Raw genomic sequence first — 22,856 nt, forward strand, 5'->3', positions numbered from 1 at the left:
CATTACACCATAAAACACAATAAAGGACTGGTCGAGGGCTGCTACACAAACCATAATTCAGGCTACTGTTGCACCGAGTATGTCTTCTTCTTCCGGTTTTTGTAACAAATTCTAGATTTCAGGTACAATAGGTTGTTAGCCCCTAGAGTATCCTATCCTTGTGATGGGGCTGCCATCTTAGATATAGCTGGCGAGGAATATCATTTCATAATACAGCAAAGTATGCCATACCATTTGATTTCTCCATACCTGTCAAGCTGTTTATCACAGGAGTCCCCTCATCTGCTGTAGAGGGCGGATGCTGTGGCTTGACCTCTTGTTCTGTAATACTTGGTGTGGCTCTGGTCTTGTCTTCATCCCCATCTGCTAGGTTTATCTGCTCATTTGCAGACGTTTCATGTTTTCTGTGTTTTTTGCCTTTCTTCTGGCCTAACCTTTTCAGAAGCTGTGCGGGGCTACTGTCCTGAGAAGGATCAATCATCGATTTTCTGTGAAATGGTAAAGAGGCAGCCAACTGTGAGCAGAACAGTGCAAGACATTTGTTATCACCACTACTTGACTCAGAACAAGGGAGGTCCATTTATTGTAAACAATTTCATCTCACGTTATTTATTGGGCATGTTTAGTGCCAGATGCAGAACTCTAGGCAGATACAAAAGACACAAATGAATGCAGCTCTGTAATCATGAATACATCATATATATATATATACATATATTTTTTTTTTAAAAAGGTGAGCAGTCTAAGTACTTGAATTTGACCGGTTATCAGCCTCTTGTTGTTCCTAAAGAGCAGGGCTGGAGTATTAGAGGAGGCAGCAGCACAAGGAGCCAATCAGTTCATGTGCTGACCAGAAGTATGTTGAGGGGAGGAGAAAACAGAGTGATAGACAGACACGCTAATCACTGTGCTGCTTCTCCTTTTACTGTCCAGTCACAGGTTGGGACGGGTCCAGTAGCCCTGGACTCAGAGGAAGCGGGTTGAATGATGCTGGTCATCAGACTGAGGAGATCTAGTGGCAGAAAAAAGTACTGCAGGAGAAATCTTTGACAGTGAACATTAAAGCAATTGAGTTTTGTTTTTGTTTATATTTTAATGGAATTTTTATTTTGTTTTAGTATTTGGGCTGTAGTTCTGCATTAAATCTGCAAACATTTAAACAGGGACATCCCTATAATGAGGCAGCCTAAGGCTGTTGCCTCAGACGGCATTTTGTGGAGGGGTGGCAGGCAGAGCGGCATGGGTGCTCTGCTGTACAACGTTTTTAGTATGCCTGCCACCCCCCACTTTCCAGCCAGAACGTCCCAAATTGCTGAGAGGTGGGTGAGGAGATGTGTAAGGGTCATACACATCTGTCAACTCAGCTCTTAGTAACCTGGGACACTCTTAAGGTGTCCTGCCAAGCTCCTGGCAACCAGTGATGTCACTGGATATCAGGAGCTCCGCAGGATGCCGCACCCCCCTGATAGCTAGGGACGCCCCTCCATTTAAAACAAAACTAAATACAAGGGAATTGTAAAAAAATGACGTACAGATATAATGTACGAAACCTATGCACAGAGGAGGATGAAGCGGCTGGAGTTTATTGCTGGCAATAGGACACAGAAACCAGCCAATCTCATGTAAGGAAAAATTTAAAGGACAGCTCTCTCATCATGGCTTTCCCATCGGATCCACTGTGTGCATGGTGAAAGAAACGTCCAGTGTTTCTAACAAAGCTGCATTGCATTTCCTTTCTAAATGATAGCAACATGGGGTAAGTAGCAACGGCAACGTGTGGCACCTTATCGCAACCTCCATCACATCACGCTAGTTTCGTGTACCTAGACTGATGCAGCACTCCTTCAAATTTGTTACTGTGGATTACTCATTTTTGTTCAGTTCTCTGTACTAAGGAATACAGATTGTTACCTTGCAAGTACTATTTGTGTTGTTTGCAGGGCACACACTTTTAACCCCATGCAATGTTTGACTTCCACAAGAAAAGCACATCTGTCTGCCAGATACTGGATTAGGTTGAAGCTAAACACAATGCATATGTATAAAAAAAAAAAAATTCCCCTGTGCAGGAGTACTGTGCACCAGACAGGGAGAAGCAGCATGGGGGGATAATCTGTTACCCTGCATTAGAAAGTAACAAACTGACTGGAAAAGAGAGCAGGGGGACAACTACATCAGTCTGCTGCTGCTCCAAGCTGTTGTTGCTGACAAAACTGTGTTGCTTAAAGCAGAACTTTACCCATATCTTTGAAATAACAACAAATACACCTTTAGCAATGACAATCTACAAACAGATACTGCTAGAGAATTCCCGGCTTTGTATTCTTTGCAGACCTTATTTCTCTTTTCTGCCCCAGTCTTCTCACAGTGGCCACTTTTACTAAGGGCAGATTAAAATATCTAAACTTTACTTCCTGGAACTCTGGTACGTGTGACTAGGGCATGTACCATGAAGATCATCTCAGGGGAGGAAAATTCCTTTCACTGAGATCTTGTGATACTACAGATGAGATTTCCCAGCAATGTCCTACCCATGTAATCTTCCCAGAATGCAATCCTTAGGCACAGATAACATCACTAATGCCCAAGAGGACCAGGAAGTGGAAAAACAGCAATTGTACGTAAAAGAAAAATATATTTGTTTAACTAATGAATGTAAGATGATTTCATATTAGTGGGGAGAGCTGCAGGCTGGGGTGATTTTTTAGTGAAAGGAGGTAAAGGTCCACATTAACTACAGCAGAGAAAAATCAGGTCACTGGGATGGCTGTGCGGTTTGCTCAGGACTGGATAGACAGAAATACAAACCCACAGGCAGAACAGCTCCCATATAAACAATGTATTTACCTGTCAATCCTAGAGTACGTTTTAATATTCTAGTAGACTCAAAGTCTATGAAGTTCTGGGATAAAGCAACACAGAATTGGGGTATGCAATGAATGTAATGTTTACACATTTGGAACTCCTATAAAAGTATGTGAAGTAAAGAGAAGAGCAGTGACACCTTTGATATTAAATCAGCCACCCTATCCAATCATCATTTGCCAACCAGTGATACAATATCCCAGAGGTACTTCTATTGGGTTCAGAAAGCATTTCTTTATAACAATTTGGAGGAGTTTTGGCAAATAACACATCATCCATAAGATAGATACAATTACATATGTTTAATTCTCAGAAAACATAATGAGGGGCAGCTAGGCAATGCTAATCAGGAGCAGTTAGATAGATTTACTATCAAAATTGCTGCTTGATTGATACAATTCCTTCCTCAGCTGATCTACTGCGACAGAACAAAACCTGCCCCTGACCATTTCTTAATTGTGCGTTGGTTTTCAGTGAAACTCTGACCCATCTACACTGCTAAAAATGCTGCACCTCTGAAAAACCATCCTATATGGCTGCCCAGTATTGCAGAGGTAAAAAATGTCACATATACTTTACTAAATAAGAGGCAGCCTGATTTGCAATGGATCTATATCTACAGTTGTGAATAATTTGCCTGGCAAGTGTCCCTCTATGGATTGCCTGGAAAAAACAGACGCACGTTAGGGGTACCAGGAATAAATAAACCCGGCATGTCACGGGATACTTGTGAGAAATGGACTCAGCTCAGGGCTATTTGGAAACCAAATGTTTATGTAAAGAAGTATATCCTTTAAAGAAGAACTCTGGGGCAAAACATTTTTTAAAAAAATGTTAAACCTTGAATTGAGGCTACGGCCGCACTATAAAAGGTAAGTGCTCGACATTTTTTTTATATAGATATATATCTATATAGCTCTATATATTTTTTTTTTACATATCCGAACCTCAGATCTGGCTGTGACAGTGCTCTTCCCGGCCTGTCTCCTCCTCAGCTGCAGTGTCCCTGTGGCGTCCTCATGTCCTATACACTGAATACAATGTGAGGACTCAAAGATCCTTAGACTGCTGCAGCAGAGGGGAAGAAAGGCTCCGAGGATCAGGTGAATAACTTTTTTTTAAAACCTAGACACGAATGAACACCTAACCCTTGTAACATGGGGGTAGCCTCACAGGAAGGGTTAAAAGGAGAACTATGGGGTCAGTGTTTTTCCCCATAGTTCTATTTAGGTTAACGGGAGGACACAAACTAGCGTCCTCCTCTTACCCTAAGCTCAGTATACCACGAGCTACAGCTCGCGGTATACTGAGACGCCGCACCTGGAGCGGATCCCGACGTAGATGATGGGATCCGCCCAGCTGCGTGAGTGACAGCTGGCTCTGCCTACCTAGAGGCAGAGCCAGCTGTACCCGCCCCCTCCCCCGTCCGTTCCGCCAGTCAGCGCTGGCAGATCGGAGCGGGGAGAGGGGAATCCAGCCCCTCCCCCTGTCACGGCAGAGAGCCGTGACAGGATCGAGAGGTGAGGGAACCCGGTATGTGTTCCCTCACCTCCCGATCTACTGAGCCGACCTGTGACAGTCTCATTGTCACAGGTCGGCTTAGAACTATGAGGTGAGTGGAAATCACTCATCTCATAGTTCTCCTTTAAGATTTATTTTTTTCCCCCCAGAGTTCTGCTTTCATATACTGTAGAATATATGCCACATGACTTTCATGCAGATGTATTTTGTAAAACAAGTTTAAACTTTTTATTTTTCTCCAGTTTATGCGACTCTTTACAGAGATCTTTTTTTTTGCCAAAAGTGTTTCCAACTCATTTGAAGTAATTAATTCTTCTATTGTCTACACTAATTGGAATATAATCCGAAAGTTCCAAAAATAATGGAGGTTAGAATACATCTGCTGTTCAACATGGAGGCATACAAAACATGTACCTGGTAGGAGGTGGAGATTTCCCATTGATAATCTTGTACAGATTTCCCAGAAGACTGTCTTCCCAATAGAGGTCGCAGAACTTCTCACATACTGCACTGCAGAACGTAGCATGCTGAAGACCTTTCAAGGCAAAAATATATTCCCCTGCACAGGAAACAAAAACACGAACTTGTCAGTGGATAAATTAGATATAAAGTTGTAAAATTCATATTTTTATAAGAGGTGAATCTGAAACATGTTCGAAGTATCGATCTCTTAAAAAATGTGTTGGTAGGGACACTTGAACAAGATGCACGAGAATAGGTTTCAACTCCAAATTTTTGAAAGCTACTTGGAGGTTAAAGCGACACGAAACTCAGGAGTTACATCTGAAAAATGCATTCAAGTACCTTAAAGTGACATTAAGAAAAAAAAAAGGTAAAAATGTTTTCCCTCCCCCCAATGTTAATTAAAGCACTTACCTGTTTCTTAATCCGACCTCCTTCTTCTCTCCTGTCATTTTCATCTGTCCCTCCAGCGCTGCTGCGAGTCACCGATCCAGAGCCGACTCCTCTGTCCTTGCTGGCACTTCCTGTCCCATGGTGTCTGCATGCGGGTGCACGCCTCCATATACTTACCTTGTGTCTCTCCTCGTCTCCCGGCCGAAAATGTGAACTGGGCATGCGCCCGCCCCAAGATGCTTTGTGGCCGCCCGAGAATTTTCACATTTTCAGATGGTAGCGCACGGGGAAGACACAGGTAAGTATTAAACTATTTTAAAGCGGGGTTTTTTTTAATTTACACTTTTTGCATATATCTACTGCTTGCTGCAGTAGATATATGCAAAAACATTGGAGGCTTTATTAACCCTTTAACTATTAACAAAAATGCAGCTTATTTGTGTATCACTCAGCTGTAGTACTTCAAATCATCTCTGAATTGGTGCGACACTGTCCTTACTTCTGGAGGGTGGCTACTTTTGTTCCCCATGGTCCCCCTGTGTGTAGTAAAGTAGTGACCGCTCCAAGCTCGCTCCCGGGATGGACTACAATTTCACGTTTAGTTTACTAATTTGTATTGAGATTGTAGTCCATCCCAGGAGCGAGCTTGGAGCGTTGACTACTTTACTATATACACACAGGGACTATGGGGAACAAAAGTAGCCACCCTCCAGAAGGAAGGACAGTATCAGCACCAATTCAGAGATGATTTGAAGATCTACAGATGAGTGATACACAAATAAGAAACATTTAAAAAAAAAAGTTAGGGTACTTGAATGTATTTTTAGGATGCTTCTGCCTCTGGGAGTCTTGCCTGTAATGGTCAGTCTTGCAATGCGTTATGGGACTTGTAGTTCCACAACAGCTGGGATTTCTTCAATCAGTTGTAACAGTTTGTTCCTCGCTGTGATTATTTTTAGGGTCTTTATTTTCATTTCTTCACATAATAAGGACAGGGGATAAGTTCCAGACAATCAGCATCTGGCCTGAACACTCGTAGTCTCCACTGAGAGCTCTTGTGACAAGGTGACAACATAGGAGAGAAACTGAGATACAGGGACAAAGCGCCGTCACCCTAAAATAGGGATGTGTCTAAACAAGGACCTTTATGGCAGAATTGCTACATATTATTTTAACAGATTTATACTGTATACACCCATCAGCCATAACATTATGACCACTGAGAGGTGAAGTGAAGAACATTGATTATCTCATTACAATGGCACCTGGAAGTGGGTGGAATATATTAGGCAACAAGTGAACATTTTGTCCCTGAAGTTGATGTGTTGGAAGCAGAAAATGTACAATGTAAGGATTCGAACAACTTTGACAAGGACCAATGTGTGATGACTAGATGACTGGGTCAGAGCAGCAGCTCCAAAACTGCACCTCTTGTCAGATGTTCCCGGTCAGCTGTGGTGAGGACCGACCAAAAGTGGTCCAAGGAAGGAAAACCGGTGAACCGGGTTATGGGCGGGCAAGGCTCATTGATGCACGTGGGGAGCAAGGCTGGCTCGTGTAGAGCGATCCAATAGAAGAGCTACTGTATCTCAGATTGCTGAAAATGTTAATGTTGGTTCCGACAGAAAGGTGTCTGAACATGCAGTACATCACAGTTTGTTGCGAGTGGGGCTGCGCAGCTGTAGACCGGTCTGGGTGCTCATGCCGACACTTGTCCCCCACCAAAATCGCCTACAATGGCCACATGAGCATCACAACAGGACCACAGAGTAATGAAAGAAGGTGGCCCGGTCTGATGAATCACATTTTCTTTTACATGTGGATTACTGGGTGCGTGTGCATCACGTATCTGAGGAAGAAATGGGCAATGTTCTGCTGGAAAACCTTGGGTCCTGCCATTCATGTGGATGTTACTTTGACATGTACCACCTACCTAAACATTGTTGCTGATCAAGTACACCCCTTCATGGAAAACAATATTTCCTGGCCTCTTTCAACAGGATAATGCGACCTGCCGCACTGCAAAAATGGTTCAAGAATGATTTGAGGAACACAACAACGAGCTCAAGGTGTTTACGCGGCCTCTAAATTCTCCAGATCTCAACCTAATCGAGCCTCTATGTTGTGTGCTAGAAGAACAAGTCCAATTCATGGAGGCCCCACCTTGCAACTTACAAGATTGAAAGAATCTGCTACTGACGGCTTGGTGCCAGATACCACGGCACACCTTCAGAGCTCTAGTGGAGTCCTTGCCTCAATGGGTCAGGGCTGTTTTGGTGGCAAAAGGGGACCTATTTAATATTAGGCAGGTGGCCAAACTATGGCTAAAAAGTTTTAAACATTACTTTTGATGTTACTTTACATATCCATGCTTATTGGAGATCTTAGTAATTGGGGATGTCAGCGATTGAGTTTACATAACATTAAGTCAAATAAAACAAAATGATATGCGAGCTAGGCTACTTTTACTACAAGCAAAGCAGCTTTAACCACTTCAAGACCAGGTGTTTAGACCCCCTTCTTGTCCAGGCCATTTTTCAGTATTCAGCGCTGCGATACTTTGACATTTATTCCATCATGCAACGCTGTACTGAAATTAATTTTATACCATTTTTTGGGGACAGATAGAGCTTTCTTTTGGTGGTATTTAATCACCACTGGGGTTTTATTTTTTACTATAATTAGGAACTCTACAGCCGGCGGATCGCTTGTATGTTAACAGGCACCACTGCCTGTGTTTAAATTGCGGCTATTTTCCGCGCGCGCCGCTGCGAGGGGGCGTATCTGAGCGGACGTCAAAAGACGCCCGCTCAGATCTAGAGAGCTCCGGGCCGGCCCGGAGGCAGTTAATATAATGTAAACTAAACATGAATACAGTGCAACTCATCAGCACAGCACCAAATAAAATATTAGACAGCAATGTTCTCAATAAGTAAAGCTCAGCAGTTTGCCTTAAAAACCAAGCGGCGAATGACTGTTGTGTGATATACAGTATTTAATCAGCCTGTCATACCGAAAAGATAAAACGTACCCAGATATTACACTGAACAAATGTGTTTGGGAGTCCCAAACCAAAGTGACACACGGTGCCCAAAGTGAAATCTATTGTTTTTTAATAACAATTCACTCAATAATTCTTCTGTAGAAAATTTCACCACTGAATATATGGATTCTCATAAAAACATGGTGTAATAAAGCATGTTTCGTCTTGCTTGGCTCACAAGAGACTGATTCAGTCTTTTGTACTCCGCAGAACGACTGTGCGGTGATTAAAACAGGAAGAAAAAACACCGATAATTAAATACACAAAAATAAATCTGCAGCAACATGTCGGTATAAGCAGCTCTCCAGCTGCCTCCCTTTTGGGGCAATGTTTTCCCAGAGAAATTATATTACTAATTTAAAGCACACATTTTAGCCTTGTTTTTAATGGAGAATCCAGTAAATATGTGACGGAAGTGTATTGGCTTAAACCCCAAATATACTTCCAGTTAAAATCAACTAAATGTATTCCAGGGGCATTGAAACAAAATGTGTTCAAAGTCTTACAGTTCATTTTCTTTAGAAAACAGCCACTGGCTGAGTAGAAAAACCTTTCCCCTGCCAGGATGCTGCAGATAAGGATCCTTTCTCTGTGTGGAAGCAGTGGTCTCTATGCAGAGATCCAACACTACCCAGCCTCAGTCAGGGACAAGGGTCCTTTTCTACAGGGGACAGGTTTATCTACTTAAGCTGACCATATAATACTCGAATTTCAGCTCGACCCAGCTTGATAAAAATTGATTATTCATGGATGTTCATTACTTTGTCATTTTTTGTAATGAGCAATCGCCACAGGTGGTAGATGTAGCAGAAAGGGCCCAGGTTTGTCTGGCAGGGCAATACGGGTGACCATACATCCAAGCGAATTGGGAGAATTACCATTATGACCATATGTGCAGAAAGGTGCCTGGTTGACCACAGCCCCACCAGCAGAGGTGTGAAATGGAGGGGTATAGATTTGCTATCTTTGAAGGAACCCTATACCTGCTAGTCAATAACTTATAACATGTTTCTTGTGTCCGTGAATCTATTGAGGTAGAATAGATTACTTTGGGTAGGTGGAGTGATCTGGGCGCTGGTAAGGGCAAACTTTAAACTTTAAATTTCCCACTCCGTGAGAAACAGCAACTTTATAATAGGAATATCAGTCTAGGTGGAGGATTAGACTGGCATAATGTGAGTCAGTGAAGATAATGGGCGTATTAAGGAAGCTCGAGATGCAGAAAAAGTGCCTGAGCTGTCCATGAGGCCAAGCATCCATGGGAAAATTTCCATAATGTTACCGCAGATCAGAGAGCAGGAGACCTTCACCATCTCTAAGAAACTTGCCACGGCTAGTGTCTCCCCTGCTGCCCATGGAAGAAGGTGATTTGTTCCCCTGGAAAGATCCAAGAGAAAGGGGATATACTCGGAGCCAGGAGGCCTTCTAATTAAGCGCATCCCAGATAGCTCATACTCCTGGATTGTATTTATCGGATTTAAACTAAAGGATCAATTGGGCTTTAATTACAATTGCATCTGTGCTGTACATTACATAATCCAGCTCCCCCAAAACTGTGCCTGGAGTATAGTGGTACAGTTATCTCAGTGCCCCCAGTCCATGCGCTCTCTACTTCTTGTGCCTGCCAGTTTCTCAATGGAAATAGTTTCTGCAAATAGTTGTCCCAGAGCCTTCCATTGACACAACTATTTCCATGAAAAAAAAGTTGGGACAAGAAGCAATGTACTCACAGTACAGTTTGGCTCCAGAAAAAGTGGAAAGTGAGTTCATTGCAGGGCATTTAGCGTGGTCACCCTGCAAAATGACCAGGTCCTTTGACTGGCAGGACTACTAAGTATTTATTAGAGAAAGAAGGACACTGGAGGCCTTAAAGAAGAACTATGGGGTTAGGGCTTTTCCCCATAGTTCTCCTTAGGGTAACGGGAAGACACAAACTAGCGTCCTCCCGTCATCCTCAGCTCAGTATACCGCGAGCAACAGCTTGCGGTATACTGAGAAGCCGAAGCTTAAGCGGATCCCGACACTTATGTCTGGATCTGCCCAGCTGCATGAGTGACAGCTGGCTCTGCCTATCTAGAGGCAGAGCCAGCTGTACCCGCCCCCTCCCGTTCCTCCAGTCAGTGCTAGAGGATCGGAGCGGCGAGGGGGGAATCCAGCCACTCCCCTGTCACGCCTGTGACGGGATCGAGAAGTTAGCGAACGCCGGTATGTGTCTACTGACCTGAGTCGACCTGTGACAGTCTCATTGTCACAGGTCGGCTAGAACTATGAGGTGAGTGAAAAGCACTCACCTCATAGTTCTACTTCAATTTAAGTATGGACATCTACTTTACGGTAATTTTAAGTTTTCTTTACAGTTTCTACTTTAATGCCACCTAACCACCAGAAGTTGTCAAGTTGTGCTCTTACAAAGCTATAGAGAGGGATAAATGTCGAAGTAGATAAAATGCAAAAACAATTTAAGACATTGTTCAGAATGATTTACATTACATACCCATCGCAGTGTCTTCAACGCCATTTTCTAAATAGCCATCGAATGCAAATTCATCATGTAAGAGTTGGATCACTTTCTGCAGTGGAGTAGATGTGGCTTTTCTAGTCTCCCCATTTACAACAGTCTCAGACAATGATTTAGTTGACTGGTTATCCTGTGTTTGTTCACGGTTATTTCCATTAAGTGTTCTATGAGGTGTGAGTAGTGTATCCACAGCATTGTCATATTTTTCATAGTCCTTAATATCAACATTGTTGTTCTTACTAGCCTCCGATGCTGGAGAATTATATGTCTTAATGCTCTGGGATACAGGCTCAGTCTCCAGAGACACGCTTGGTATATGGTCTGGAATACTAAGATGTACTCGTACTAGAGTGAGATTACCAGTCTTAGGGTCTTGCTTTAGGAGATAATTGTTTACTAAAGGACTGCTGGCTAGGGTTGAAGAGTTTGAGGAGATGGAAGATGCTGAAGAGGGAATCTTTTCTTTGCGATCGGAGGGGTACTCTGGCAGGCTGGAATTCCGATTGTGGGAAGTCCTCGAAGCGCTGCTGGAAGATTTGCTCATTTGACTTAATTTATCTTCATCTATATGGTTCTCTATATCAGACACACAAATATCATCTTCAATAACTGGGTCTTTCACAGTAATGCTTTCTTTAGGGGATGATTTCTGACTTGCAACTTCATTGCTGGAAGACATTTAAATTAAACACATAGATTGTTTTGCAAATGGGATCAAAGTGCAGTAGACTATAGTAGCTAAATAGAAACTGGCTAGTTTTCAATGATAAGTCTACACCACCCAAAAAAACTCTTTACTGCAATATTCCCTTTCAATTCAGAGCTACCCCCCAGGTAATTCCTTTCCACTATTTGATATCCTCAGCCTTTCAACCCACTCCTCATTCAACCCACTTCCACTAAACACAGGCTGTCATGGACCCACCACCTCGAGCAACAATTCAAACAGTCTTGAGGTGCCCATACACCAGCTGCCCGCTCTGATCAGGTATTCTGACAGGTGCCGGCGTCACCTGTCAGAATACAAGATCCTTTTCCGTTAAAGCAGGGCTCTGCACAAAGCCAGGTACATATATACATGGTTTGACAAGTTTAGTATGAACACAGTTAACTGGCCTTCATGGAGCTATCTGGGATAAATAATAATGCTGACTGCAAGTCAAGTCTTTTCAGCCATCATCTTTACCTGACCTCAAAAAGTTTTTTTACCAATTGGGCAAAGGAATGGGATACCCAACAAGCTCAATGAACAGAACAATGGATGAGAAATACCAACCTACTGACTCAGAAATGCAAGAGCCTCACTTTGTACTGATGCCAAACACACACTTACAGTAAATTCATGAAGAAATTATGGACAAAGCTGTCCAAAATTAATATATTTTAGAGGTGCACCGAAATGGAAATTTTAAAACCGAAACGAAACCGAAATTAAAAAAAATATGTCAGGCCGAAACCGAAAATGTTTTTTAATTGACACCAAAATGTTAATCCACATATGGCCAGCCTGTATATGCCTCTTCCTTTCCGAGCCATTTTTCATCACTATGATAGTTTAGTTCTCTGTAATTTACTGAGCTGATCGGTTGACACGGCACTTCAGTTGGTTGCAAGCACTAGGCAGAAGCAAGAAAGTAAATGAATACCTGTTGACGTCTGTATTCTGCATGATGACTATAGGTTTAAAGTATGTGGCTGGAGATGTAAAGGCAGCTGGTAGATCAGTCAGTGGAACCGGACCTTGCACTGCCATCAGTTTACTGTTTGTTGCTACTGGTACAAAACCTATGACAAAGAGGGATTTAGAAAACATTAACATAGAACACAAATTAAATGTTAAGCAATGAGCACCATTGTAGTAATAATATAAAGAACAGAAGTGTGTATATTAGGTGCACTGCATGGCAGAAAAAAGAGCCACATCAGCATGCTGTAACCCAAAGGCCTATTCATGTTCACAAAGGTTTACGTATTTTCAGGATCACACAAACTGCTACCGGCTGTGTGACTGAAGCCAAAACTGAAATTGCAGCAGCTAAGAGATATTGCAAGTCTCAGCATATGGGTTTCAGATGCTTAGATTTAGACCCCCAACTGAACTTTCACTTCAAAACAGCTAAATACATTACTGGTCCATCAAAACATAAGGTACGCAAAGCATTAAAGTTAATTTGCTTTGAAAAGCAGCCACAGGCCTGAGTAGAAATGCCTGCCTCCTACCAGCATGCCATGAAGAAGGACCCTTCCTCTCTGTAAGAAAGCCGTGATCTCTCTTTAGAGGTCCAACATGCCTCCCTGCTGAGTCACAGCTAATACTCTCCAAAAAGCAGGAAGAATTAAGTTTTTGGAATTTTTAGAGCTATAGCGCTGACTCTGCAGGGGTGTGCCAAACTGCTATAGAGTGACCAATTTGTTTTCTAATGAAAAAAAAACTGTATGGGCCCATTCACACTACTGTGTTACTCAAAATGCACACTACCATACAGTGCAGCTAGCATGCGATACTGTACACTAGGGGTGTTGCATTGCTATTCATTTTAATTGGATCCCAATGCACCTCCTGGAGGGCTTGAAATACACTATATTATCAAAAGTATTGGGACGCCTGCTTTTACACGCACATGAACATTAATGGCATCCCAGCCTTAGTCCGTAGGGTTCAATATGGAGTTGGCCCACCCTTTGCAGCTATAACCGCTTCAACTCTTCTGGGAAGGTGTCCACAAGGTTTAGGAGTGTGTCTATGGGAATGTTTGACCATTCTTCCAGAAGCGCATTTGTGAGGTCAGGTACTCATGTTGGAGGAGAAGGCCGGGCTTGCAGTCTCCGCTCTAATTCATCTCAAAGGTGTTCTATCGGGTTAAGGTCAGGACTCTGTGCAGGCCAGTCAAGTTCCTCCACCCCAAACTCACTCATCCATGTCTTTATGGACCTTGCTTTGTGCACTGATGCGCAGTCATGTTAGAACAGGAAGGGGCCAGGAAGGGGGAACTATGGGGCCAAGCCCAACTTTTGAAAGACAACCCCCCACCAAACTTTACACTTGGCTCAATGCAGTCAGGCAAGTACTGTTCTCCTGGCAACCACCAAACCCAGACACGTCCATCGGATTGCCGGACAGAGAAGCGTGATTCGTCACTCCAGAGAACACGTTTCCACTTCTCTAGAGTCCAGTGGCGGCGTGCTTTACACCACTGTATCCAACACTTTGCATTGCATTTGGTGATGTAAGGCTTGGATGCAGCTGCTCGGCCAAGGAAAACCATTCCATGGCTCTCTATGCACTGTTGTTGTGCCAATCTGAAGGCCACATGAAGTTTGGAGGTCTGTAGCTATGGACTCTGCAGAGAGTTGGCGACTTCTGCGCACTTTAGCATGCGCTGACTCCGCTCTGTCATTTTACGTGGCCTACCACTTTGTGGCTGAGCTGCTGTTGTTCCCAGTTGCTTCCACTTTGTTATAATACCACTAACAGTTGACCGTGGAATATGCAGTAGCAAGGAAATTACACGGAACACCTGAATCCAATGATTTGGAGGGTGTCCCAATACTTTTGGTATTATAACGTACATTGTGGTACTACAATACCATGTGTTGCAGTGAAAAAAAGTAGTGCAGGGCTGCACACAATCCAACTTGAATGGCAACGGTACTGCATGCTAGGTGCACTGTGCGATAGGGTGTACTAAATGCACCGATATCAGATGGTATGAACAGGCCTTAAACTTTGAACACCTTTTGTTTGGATGTACCTGGAATTTAAACTGAAGATAACTGAACCGGTTATTAGGCAAGTTTACTGATGATTTAACGTCCTCTGATGAGTAACGTCCTCTTTAAAATAAGAACAAGAAATAGTTTCCATGTTGCACAATACCTGAAGCCTCTGACATGTGTGCAGCAGATATCTCAGAGGGTGGACGAGTCTGTGTGATCTAAAAAAAGAAACAGAGTTATAACCTCCTGGATTTCAGATCAGCATCTTAGATTTATTTTTTTTACTGAAGAAAAAGTTGTATTGTTATTAATGACGAACCACTGGGGAATGTTGCAGCTTGTTCTGCCCTAAGAAAAACAATGGGGTGATCTTTCAATGTTCACTGATGTCCATCTATGGTCGGTCTCAAACTGATCATACACGGTAGAATTGTGATTGTCCAATCTAAATGTCCAATCTCGTTAGATTGACCAAAATTGTGTAAGGTAAAGGCCTATCTAAAAAAATGCATTCAGGTTTGTATCCAATCAGGCAGACCTTTGCAAAACATAGTCGTAGATTAAAGGAGAAGTATTGGGAGAGTAAAATGTATTTTTAATACACTGCAGCTGTCACACTCCGGCTCTATAGATCAAACTGCTGATCGCTCCGCTCATAACTTCTCCCTGCAGAGAATGGTGACTGTCAGTCACTGCTTCCCGCAGAGATCCCCTCATGCCCTCTTCGTTGTTTCCAGCCCTCACTGGAGGGACAGACAGGGGAGGGGGTAGGCACAGCTGGCTTTGCTCTAGAGGCAGAGCCAGCGGTCAATCAGGCAGCAGGGTGGATCCTGACAATACTGTTGGGATCCTTCTGGACTTCAGCACGGCTCTGCACTGTCAGCATATAGTGGGCTACTGCATATAACAGGCTACATTAGTAAAGGTACTCCTTTGACCCGAAAAATAACTATAACTAAAATTAATAAAAAAAATAAAAAAAGTTAGGCTTTAGTTCTCTTTTACAAGAAGACTGTACAATCCGATTGAAACATGAATTATCAGATCAAGGGTGACACAGCACAGAACTGTATATGGATGATGCTGAACATGCATTACAACCCGATTGTACTTCTCTCCTGTAGATATATCAACCATGTGGGTATGAAGGCCTGCCTAAATAATCCACATGGTTTACATAGAAATCAGACAACCTCACACGTTATAACGGTTAAAACTAAAGGACCTTGTACAATAAGGCTGTAACAATGTATGTCCAACCTACTGAGGTCAACATTGCCAGCTTCTCTTCACATTCCCCACTTTGGAGGGGCAACTTAAGGTGCCCACACACTTTGCGATAATCGTACGATAATAGCGGGAAATCCAGCGATCATACGATTATCGCAATGTGTGTGGAAGGCGTGCGACCTCTGCTACTGTAAGGTCGCACGACTTTTATCTTAGGAACATGTTCAAAAACACGCCGAGAATCGTACGATTGTGCCCGTTCTGCCCATACGACACTGCCCCCTCATCGGGGCGGGCTTGCGATCATCGCAAGTACGATCTGCCTGTCCAAGATAGGCAGATCGTACGCTTTTTTAATTACCTTACAACCATCGCAAGACAAAAGTCTTGCGATGGTTGTAAGGTGTGTGCCCAGCATTACCTTGTACTCTGGTCCATACCAATGTGGTGCATGTCTCCTTGCTTCGGTTTCCCTCTGTTCTTTGCCTTTTCTTTTCTTATACCTAGTTTATTTCTTTCATCAATTCATCTATTATTTGAGCTATAATCTATTTTATTATTTTACATCTGTTCAACCTATATAACACTTAGGGGTATATTTATAAAGCGGTAAGTGTTAAATTCACCAATTATTCACTGCAGGTGAACCTTCTTGGAACATGTGTTTAAAATTATAGGGAATGTTTGGTAAATGTCACAATTACTGCTTTATAAAAACGCCCTTTTAAGTCTAATTATCAGAGATATAGTAGCTTATAAAAAAAAAGTGAACCAATGTTTAGACTTCTATATAGTTAATAATGTGAAGTGCTATTTTTGAATTACCAAATTTAAACCATGCTTTTTTAAAATATTCATTATTACCTTGATAGGAATTTGGCCCACTTAATGGGTTCAGTTGTACGTATACTGTAGATATATTACACACCCTCACAAGGAAATAAATTAGCCACACTATATCTTGTACATATGTTTATAATACATTTTCTGGTCTTTCTGTGAATACACTTTTAAATCTTCTGTCCAAAATTCAACAAATACAGGTTATTAAAGTATTTGGGGTTCCCAACAGTTCTCTGCAAATGATCAAAATGATTTGTGCTTTTAAAAATGAAAAGTTATTCAATTGGCGGTCCAAGTGATTGCTTTTATGTGACTTCTGGGGTAGGGTAAGAAAATAAGCAATTGTGTGCATCTGTTCAGGTCCCACAATACAATACCCTGAATAGCAGTGTCATTCACTTAGTTATGATAAGTGTAAGGCCCCATTCACATGTAGCGCGATATCGCGCATTTTTGCCGCGCGATATCGCGAGAAGTCGCCGGCTAATGATAGTCAATGGAGCTGTCTTAGCTCCATGTCGCTCGTCGCTTCTACCGGACCCTTTTTTCGGCGGATTTTGCGCGATTTTGTTTTTTTTTCTATGGAGCCCGACGGAGAAGGTCGCGCTACCGTCGCTGGATTGTCGCTGAAACGTCGCCCCGAAAGTCGCGCTATCCCGGCCGCTGCAAAGGTATGTCGCTACATGTGAATGGGGCCTTATGCTGCAAACATATGAAGTCGTTCAAGCAGACAACCATGAAACCTTGGCTGGTCTACAGTGAACTGCTTACCTGTTCTGCAAGGCTGAGTAAGTGTGACCACATTGCCTTACTGTCCAGATTCTTTTGGAGTAGATATTTTCTGCAAATCTGGAAGTGTACACAAAAGTAAATATAACTGTAATAAGAATTAATGACAACATTTTTATGTATACGAACTGCAGTGACTAACATGACTGATAATTTTTTATCATTTTGCAAAGGGAGAATGCAGGAGTCAATTATTAGACATATTTAAAAATTCTTTTTTGTTGGTACTTGCCAACTGTCTATGCTTACATGTGAATGCATCATGTGGCAAATGGCCTAGGGTGGCCCAAGGTGCAGTCAAGCATGGGATGCAAATTGTGGCCAGATTGTGGTGGTGCTTCAGCTAAAAGGCTCCAGAGGGTTAGAGATACTTAAGACAGCAATTTTATCCTGTTTAGCCCGCATGCTGAATGATAGAAAAATCAGTTGATTGCCCCCATTCATGCTAAACACAGACTGCGGACACCGGTCTCCTCCCCGCTCAGCTCAGCCTCCTGAATGTTTCTCTCCTCCCCGCTGGACGCTGCTCCTTGTCAGCGGGGACACAGAGCAGCGTCCAGCGAGGAGGAGAGAAACCATAGATGCCCCGCAATTTCGGCTGAAAAATGGTACTTTGGGCAAATCAAAGTACCATTTTCGTCCGAAAAGCTTTGGCAGCCGAAATTTCAGTGCATCCCTAGTAGTTAACACATTACACTTTCCTACCACTGTCTTCTCTTATTTTGAGGGGCAACTGAAAAACCAAAAATGATGGAAAAACTGGCACATTGATCTTTACCATCACAAATGTCAAAGAGAGATCAAAGAAATCTGTTGGTAAAGTAGAAGCCCCTTATACAGGTATGTAAGGTGGCCCAAAGGGAACCAAGAGGTGGCCCAAAATGGCCCAAAAGGAACAAAGAGCTTTCAGCTAAAAAAAATTGCAAAGCTTGGGGTTGTCTTCTTAAAACAGGCTGATGTATCATTTTCTCAACCTCCAAAAAACGAGGAATAAAGCCTGATTTTCTACAATTTCACCTGGCAGCAAGCGTTTCCCTCTACTTGACACAAGTCACCCAGCGGATACTGTGTCTACGCCTTCAGGCCTTTGTAACGTGTAATTGACTGCACACAGATCTGTTTGCCATTACCTGCAAGGCTTCGCCTAAACCCGGTCTCTCTACTGAGTCTTTCTTTGCCATCTGCAGCAGAAACCGCTTGAGCTTTTTCGGCAGCGCTAGCTTGTGATTAGCAGGGAAATTGAACTTTGCTGCTGACCATAAAATAGCTGCAATCCCGTAAACACAAGCCTGTAAAAGTAAAATGTGTACATATTAAATCTGCGGAGGGCTGAAACAGAGAAGAGAACAAAATGAAAAAAAAAAACATTACGAGGGTGGAAAAATAATGAAAGTCATAAGCCAAGAAGATTAAAATGATACCCAACAAGATGCAGAAGTAACCGAGGCTACGCTGAAAAACGCAAGAACCAATTTATTAGGAAACTATTAAGACGATCTCCATTTAATACTTCACTGCAAGAACCTTCCTTTAATAAGCCATGAGGGATTAAAGAAGACTTCCACCAAGTACAATTCAGTGGCTCAAAATACTGAAGCCACAGGCAGCCAGGCAACTATTACTCTTAGCCCTCGTTCACACCTGAACGTTTTGTAGCGCGTTCTACGCTCGACGAACGCTCTACAAAACGCTCAAACATCTAAATCCCATTGTATTCAATGGGTCTGGTTCACACCTTGGCGTATTTCAGCCCGTCCCTAACGCGCTACAAAACGGCCCACGCCTGAAAAGGTACATGTACTACTTTGAGCCGTTTTTGTTGCGCGTTTCCATTGGGATACAGCCAAGTAGCCCTCGGAGACAACCATGGCTCCCCCCATAGATACAGGTGGACAAAAAAGGTTTGTCACCCTAGGACAGGAAGCGTGTAATTCACAAGATTACCAAGTGAAAATAAAGGAGGGAAAATCCTAAAAAAAAAAAAAAATGCAGCCAGCATATCTAAAGTTGCCCACACACCTTACAATTATCTGCAGATTTTCTGTGGCCAGATGGAAAAGGTGCAACAGATTCCTCCATCTACACTTAACTGTGTGGATGGAGTAATCTCCACCTGAGCCAATCTGTTGCACTTTTTCCATCTGACCACAGAAAATCTGCAGATAATTGTAAGGTGTGTGGGCACCTTTAGGACCGGTAAACCACAATGTTTTACATGGTTGGTTTTGGGTTCAGATACCCTTTAAGGCTTTATTAAAGAAGGTGTAATTTCCTCCAATACGGCTGAAATGAGAAGTTGTTCAGGCCTGTCTGGGTTTACACAAGCACAGACACTAAAATGCACTGGAATGCACTTCTTTGCATTTTCTAACTACAGACTATTTGTGCCTACATTAACCCCTGATAGGTCTGAATGACAGGTCTGTTCATCCACAGAAACCAAAGGAGAATGTCATATCTGTTTTAATGCTTTATAGTAACTATATCTACTGTAAGAGATTAGAGCTCTAACCAGCCTCCAGAAACACACCTCACTGCCGCATGTTGATGAAGCCTTTATCTATCAGGGTGTGTGGAGCGTAAGTGCTCCTAATTTGCATAGTAGCAGAGCCAGGAAACTCAGCAAGGATATGATATGCAATTATATGATATCTAAAGATGTTCTTTCAGAGCAGTCAATATGCTCGTTCCTTTTTAAAGTGACCCTGTACTGAGAAATAAATAGTAAAAGCCTTGTTACCTGTAATAGAAAACTAAATACTCACCTTTTCCACTTCCTGCGCCACTGAATACCATCAGGATCCCGAGAAAGCGCCCCGCAAAGTCTACTGCAAAACTTCTGGGAGTGTCATTCTCCTGGGGCCCCCATAAATCTCACTGCTTCCTCCTGCTGACCTGTCACCGCAGGACTCGGTATTGACACGGAAGTCATCAGGAGGAACCAGTAAACACACTATTTAAATACATTATCTTTAGTTCTAAATGTAATAAAGAAAATGTTTAGACAGAAATAAAATTACATTTGAGCCCCCATTTACTCTTCAGGTGCTTTTGAAATTTGTTTGTGTTTTTCCGGCATTTTCAGGCTTGAGTTAGTTACTAGGAGGAGGAACATTTTTCAGATGCTCCCACTGGTCTATGGGGACAAAAATACCCAATTCTGCCAATTATTAGCGTATGTACTTTTTTGAGCTTTAAGCTACAAGGGACAGAAAACCAGACTCCTATCGCTCAGCGTACTCGTCTATTTTCCATCAGCAATCTTCTAAACGACCATCAGTCTGCGAGGCTGCCATCCAAAAGGCTATTGGGATATATCCTCATGGTACAGGCAAACACAGAAGAACAAAGGAGACAGCCCCTTCTCATGTATAAGCATTTATTAACAGTGCAAAGCACAATAGTAGATTACTCACATGAATAAAATTTGATCAAGTGGTGTATGAACAAACAGGAACAGCTTAAGCAGAAAAGTTGATGCATTTCAGAGGCAATCCCTCCTTCAGAATGAAGGAATGTGCACCTCACAGTCAGTTTTATATAAGAGAAAAATGAACTCGCCAATGTAGAGAGAGCCATTCACCCACATTGAAAACGCCTACCTCCTCACAGTCATTAGTGTGAACAGCCAATCAGGACATAATGAAACATCTAGGGCTTGTTCAGAGCATGTTCGGGGATCATGTCCAGACCAGAACAGTTTGTTCCCGGACCAAAAAGCATGCCAATTTATCCCTATGGTATTTCTGGACTCTGTTCACACCAGCGCAGTCCGTTCCAGACAAAAAAAAATAAAAATACTGCTTGTCTCATTTTCTCTGGACTGAAATGAGCTGGAACACATGGAAACGCATCAAAACAGCATACAAACGCACTGGACTGCATCTGTAAGCCCATTTTAAGCTAAAAAAAATTTGTGAGGTTTGCTGATCTACTCCAGATATGGTTTGGACATGGTGTGAACATAGCCTTAAAATGATTCATGTGGGAGGAGATCTGCAAATGCTGACTCATTATTCCCAGTGAGCAAAATACAGAGGACCAGTAAGTCCTCAGGGCCAGGGCCCTCCTTACCATCTTGTCTTGTGATTGTAATGTCTTCCTTATATTGTATAGCGTTGCACAAACTGTTGGCGCTATAAATCCTGTATAATAAGAATAATTCTTCATGTTTAGCTTTGTCACACTTTGGGAAAACAGGCAATAAAATACTCAGGTAAGAATAGGGGTTAAGGCTGAATTTCAAGCCGGTATTAAAAAACAAACAAATGTATTTATCCACCTGCCTGAAATTCAGCTTTAAATAAAGCACAAAATAATCCTGTTCTACCTTTTCCGTTCCAGCTCCCTCGCCATCATGCTCATACTCCGGGGGAACACAAAATGCATCATGAGAATCTGAAAATAAAACCAGGCACAATGTTCAATGTGTAGGCAACTAACTAGGAAACAAGCTCACATATACAGTATAAATGGCAAAGATTCATAAAGTATTCAATGCGACTTTCACCAAACATTCACTGGTAATTAATTGGTGTCATTTAAAAACACATGCACTGGGAAGATTCATCCGCACTGCATGTTTGGCTCATAATGTATGAAAACTCCAGCTAACCCATCTGTATGATTTTTGGATGATGTGACAAGTTACACAGCGGGGAGGCTTTCTCTATGTAACCTGTTAAAAGCCGCTCTGAAGGAGAAAAAGCCGTCAGCTTCAGACTGGAAGTGGACAGCTTTTTCCACCCTAATATGGAGGTGAGACTCTGCCTCACGTGTCTCCCCTGACCGCACATCTCTGCTTTACATGCATAGGTACATTCACACCAGTCCCCCGCCCCCAAGGAGCTTACACTCCAAGGTCCCTATCTCACTTGCATTCATACCAGGGCCAAGTCAGACAGGAGCCAATTAACTTCCAGCATGCATTTATAGTGGAGTACCCAAAAGATAGCCACAGAGATAACATGCAAACTCCATGCAGATAGTGCCCTAGATAGGATTCAAACCCAGAACCATAGTGCTGCAAGGCAGCAGCGCTAACCACTTTATTCCAGATTTCTATCTCTTCAGAAAACATTACAAATCCCCCTTTCATATGGGCTGAATTTTATTTTTAAATAAGAATTTAACAGAAGCCTCTGCAGATAGGATAAGATCATCTATTCAGTAGTTCCATATCTGAAAATAGAAGTGCACGTTCCATCATTCTTAAATGTTCTCAGACTTTCTACAGTCAGTCTGTAGCAGGCTTAATGATAATGCAGCGTGATAATGAACTTATTAATTTTATTGTCTCTCATAAGAATGCTCATTAGAAGTTAGTATACCATAAAAGGAGGAAGTTCTATTGCCAGCCTGTATTTCAAAACGACTGCCCTTACAGTTAGCAAAGCTTCCACAAGCCTGGCTCGTCCATGTCCCTCACTGTTTTCTATTTAAAAAGGGACCTTGTACAAAAATGCAAGGTCCAGT

At 42.5% G+C, this 22,856-nt stretch overlaps 1 protein-coding gene across 1 annotated transcript in view; it reads right to left on the minus strand.

Annotated features, from left to right (window-relative positions):
* Window positions 1-22,856, minus strand: part of KNDC1 (kinase non-catalytic C-lobe domain containing 1) — a 98,388-nt gene that overhangs the window by 37,409 nt on the left and 38,123 nt on the right. Inside the window, exons 9-16 of the mRNA XM_018558894.1 lie at window positions 21,712-21,779; window positions 18,512-18,670; window positions 17,364-17,441; window positions 14,680-14,737; window positions 12,449-12,587; window positions 10,779-11,470; window positions 4,801-4,945; window positions 250-488 (exon numbers count right to left, since the gene is read on the minus strand). Of these exons, the coding sequence (XP_018414396.1) occupies window positions 250-488; window positions 4,801-4,945; window positions 10,779-11,470; window positions 12,449-12,587; window positions 14,680-14,737; window positions 17,364-17,441; window positions 18,512-18,670; window positions 21,712-21,779 (1,578 nt within the window). The remainder of the gene's footprint in view (window positions 1-249; window positions 489-4,800; window positions 4,946-10,778; window positions 11,471-12,448; window positions 12,588-14,679; window positions 14,738-17,363; window positions 17,442-18,511; window positions 18,671-21,711; window positions 21,780-22,856) is intronic.

This window comes from Nanorana parkeri, unplaced genomic scaffold (assembly GCF_000935625.1).
Source record: "Nanorana parkeri isolate BGI_ZX_2015 unplaced genomic scaffold, ASM93562v1 scaffold366, whole genome shotgun sequence".
NCBI lineage: Eukaryota > Metazoa > Chordata > Amphibia > Anura > Dicroglossidae > Nanorana > Nanorana parkeri.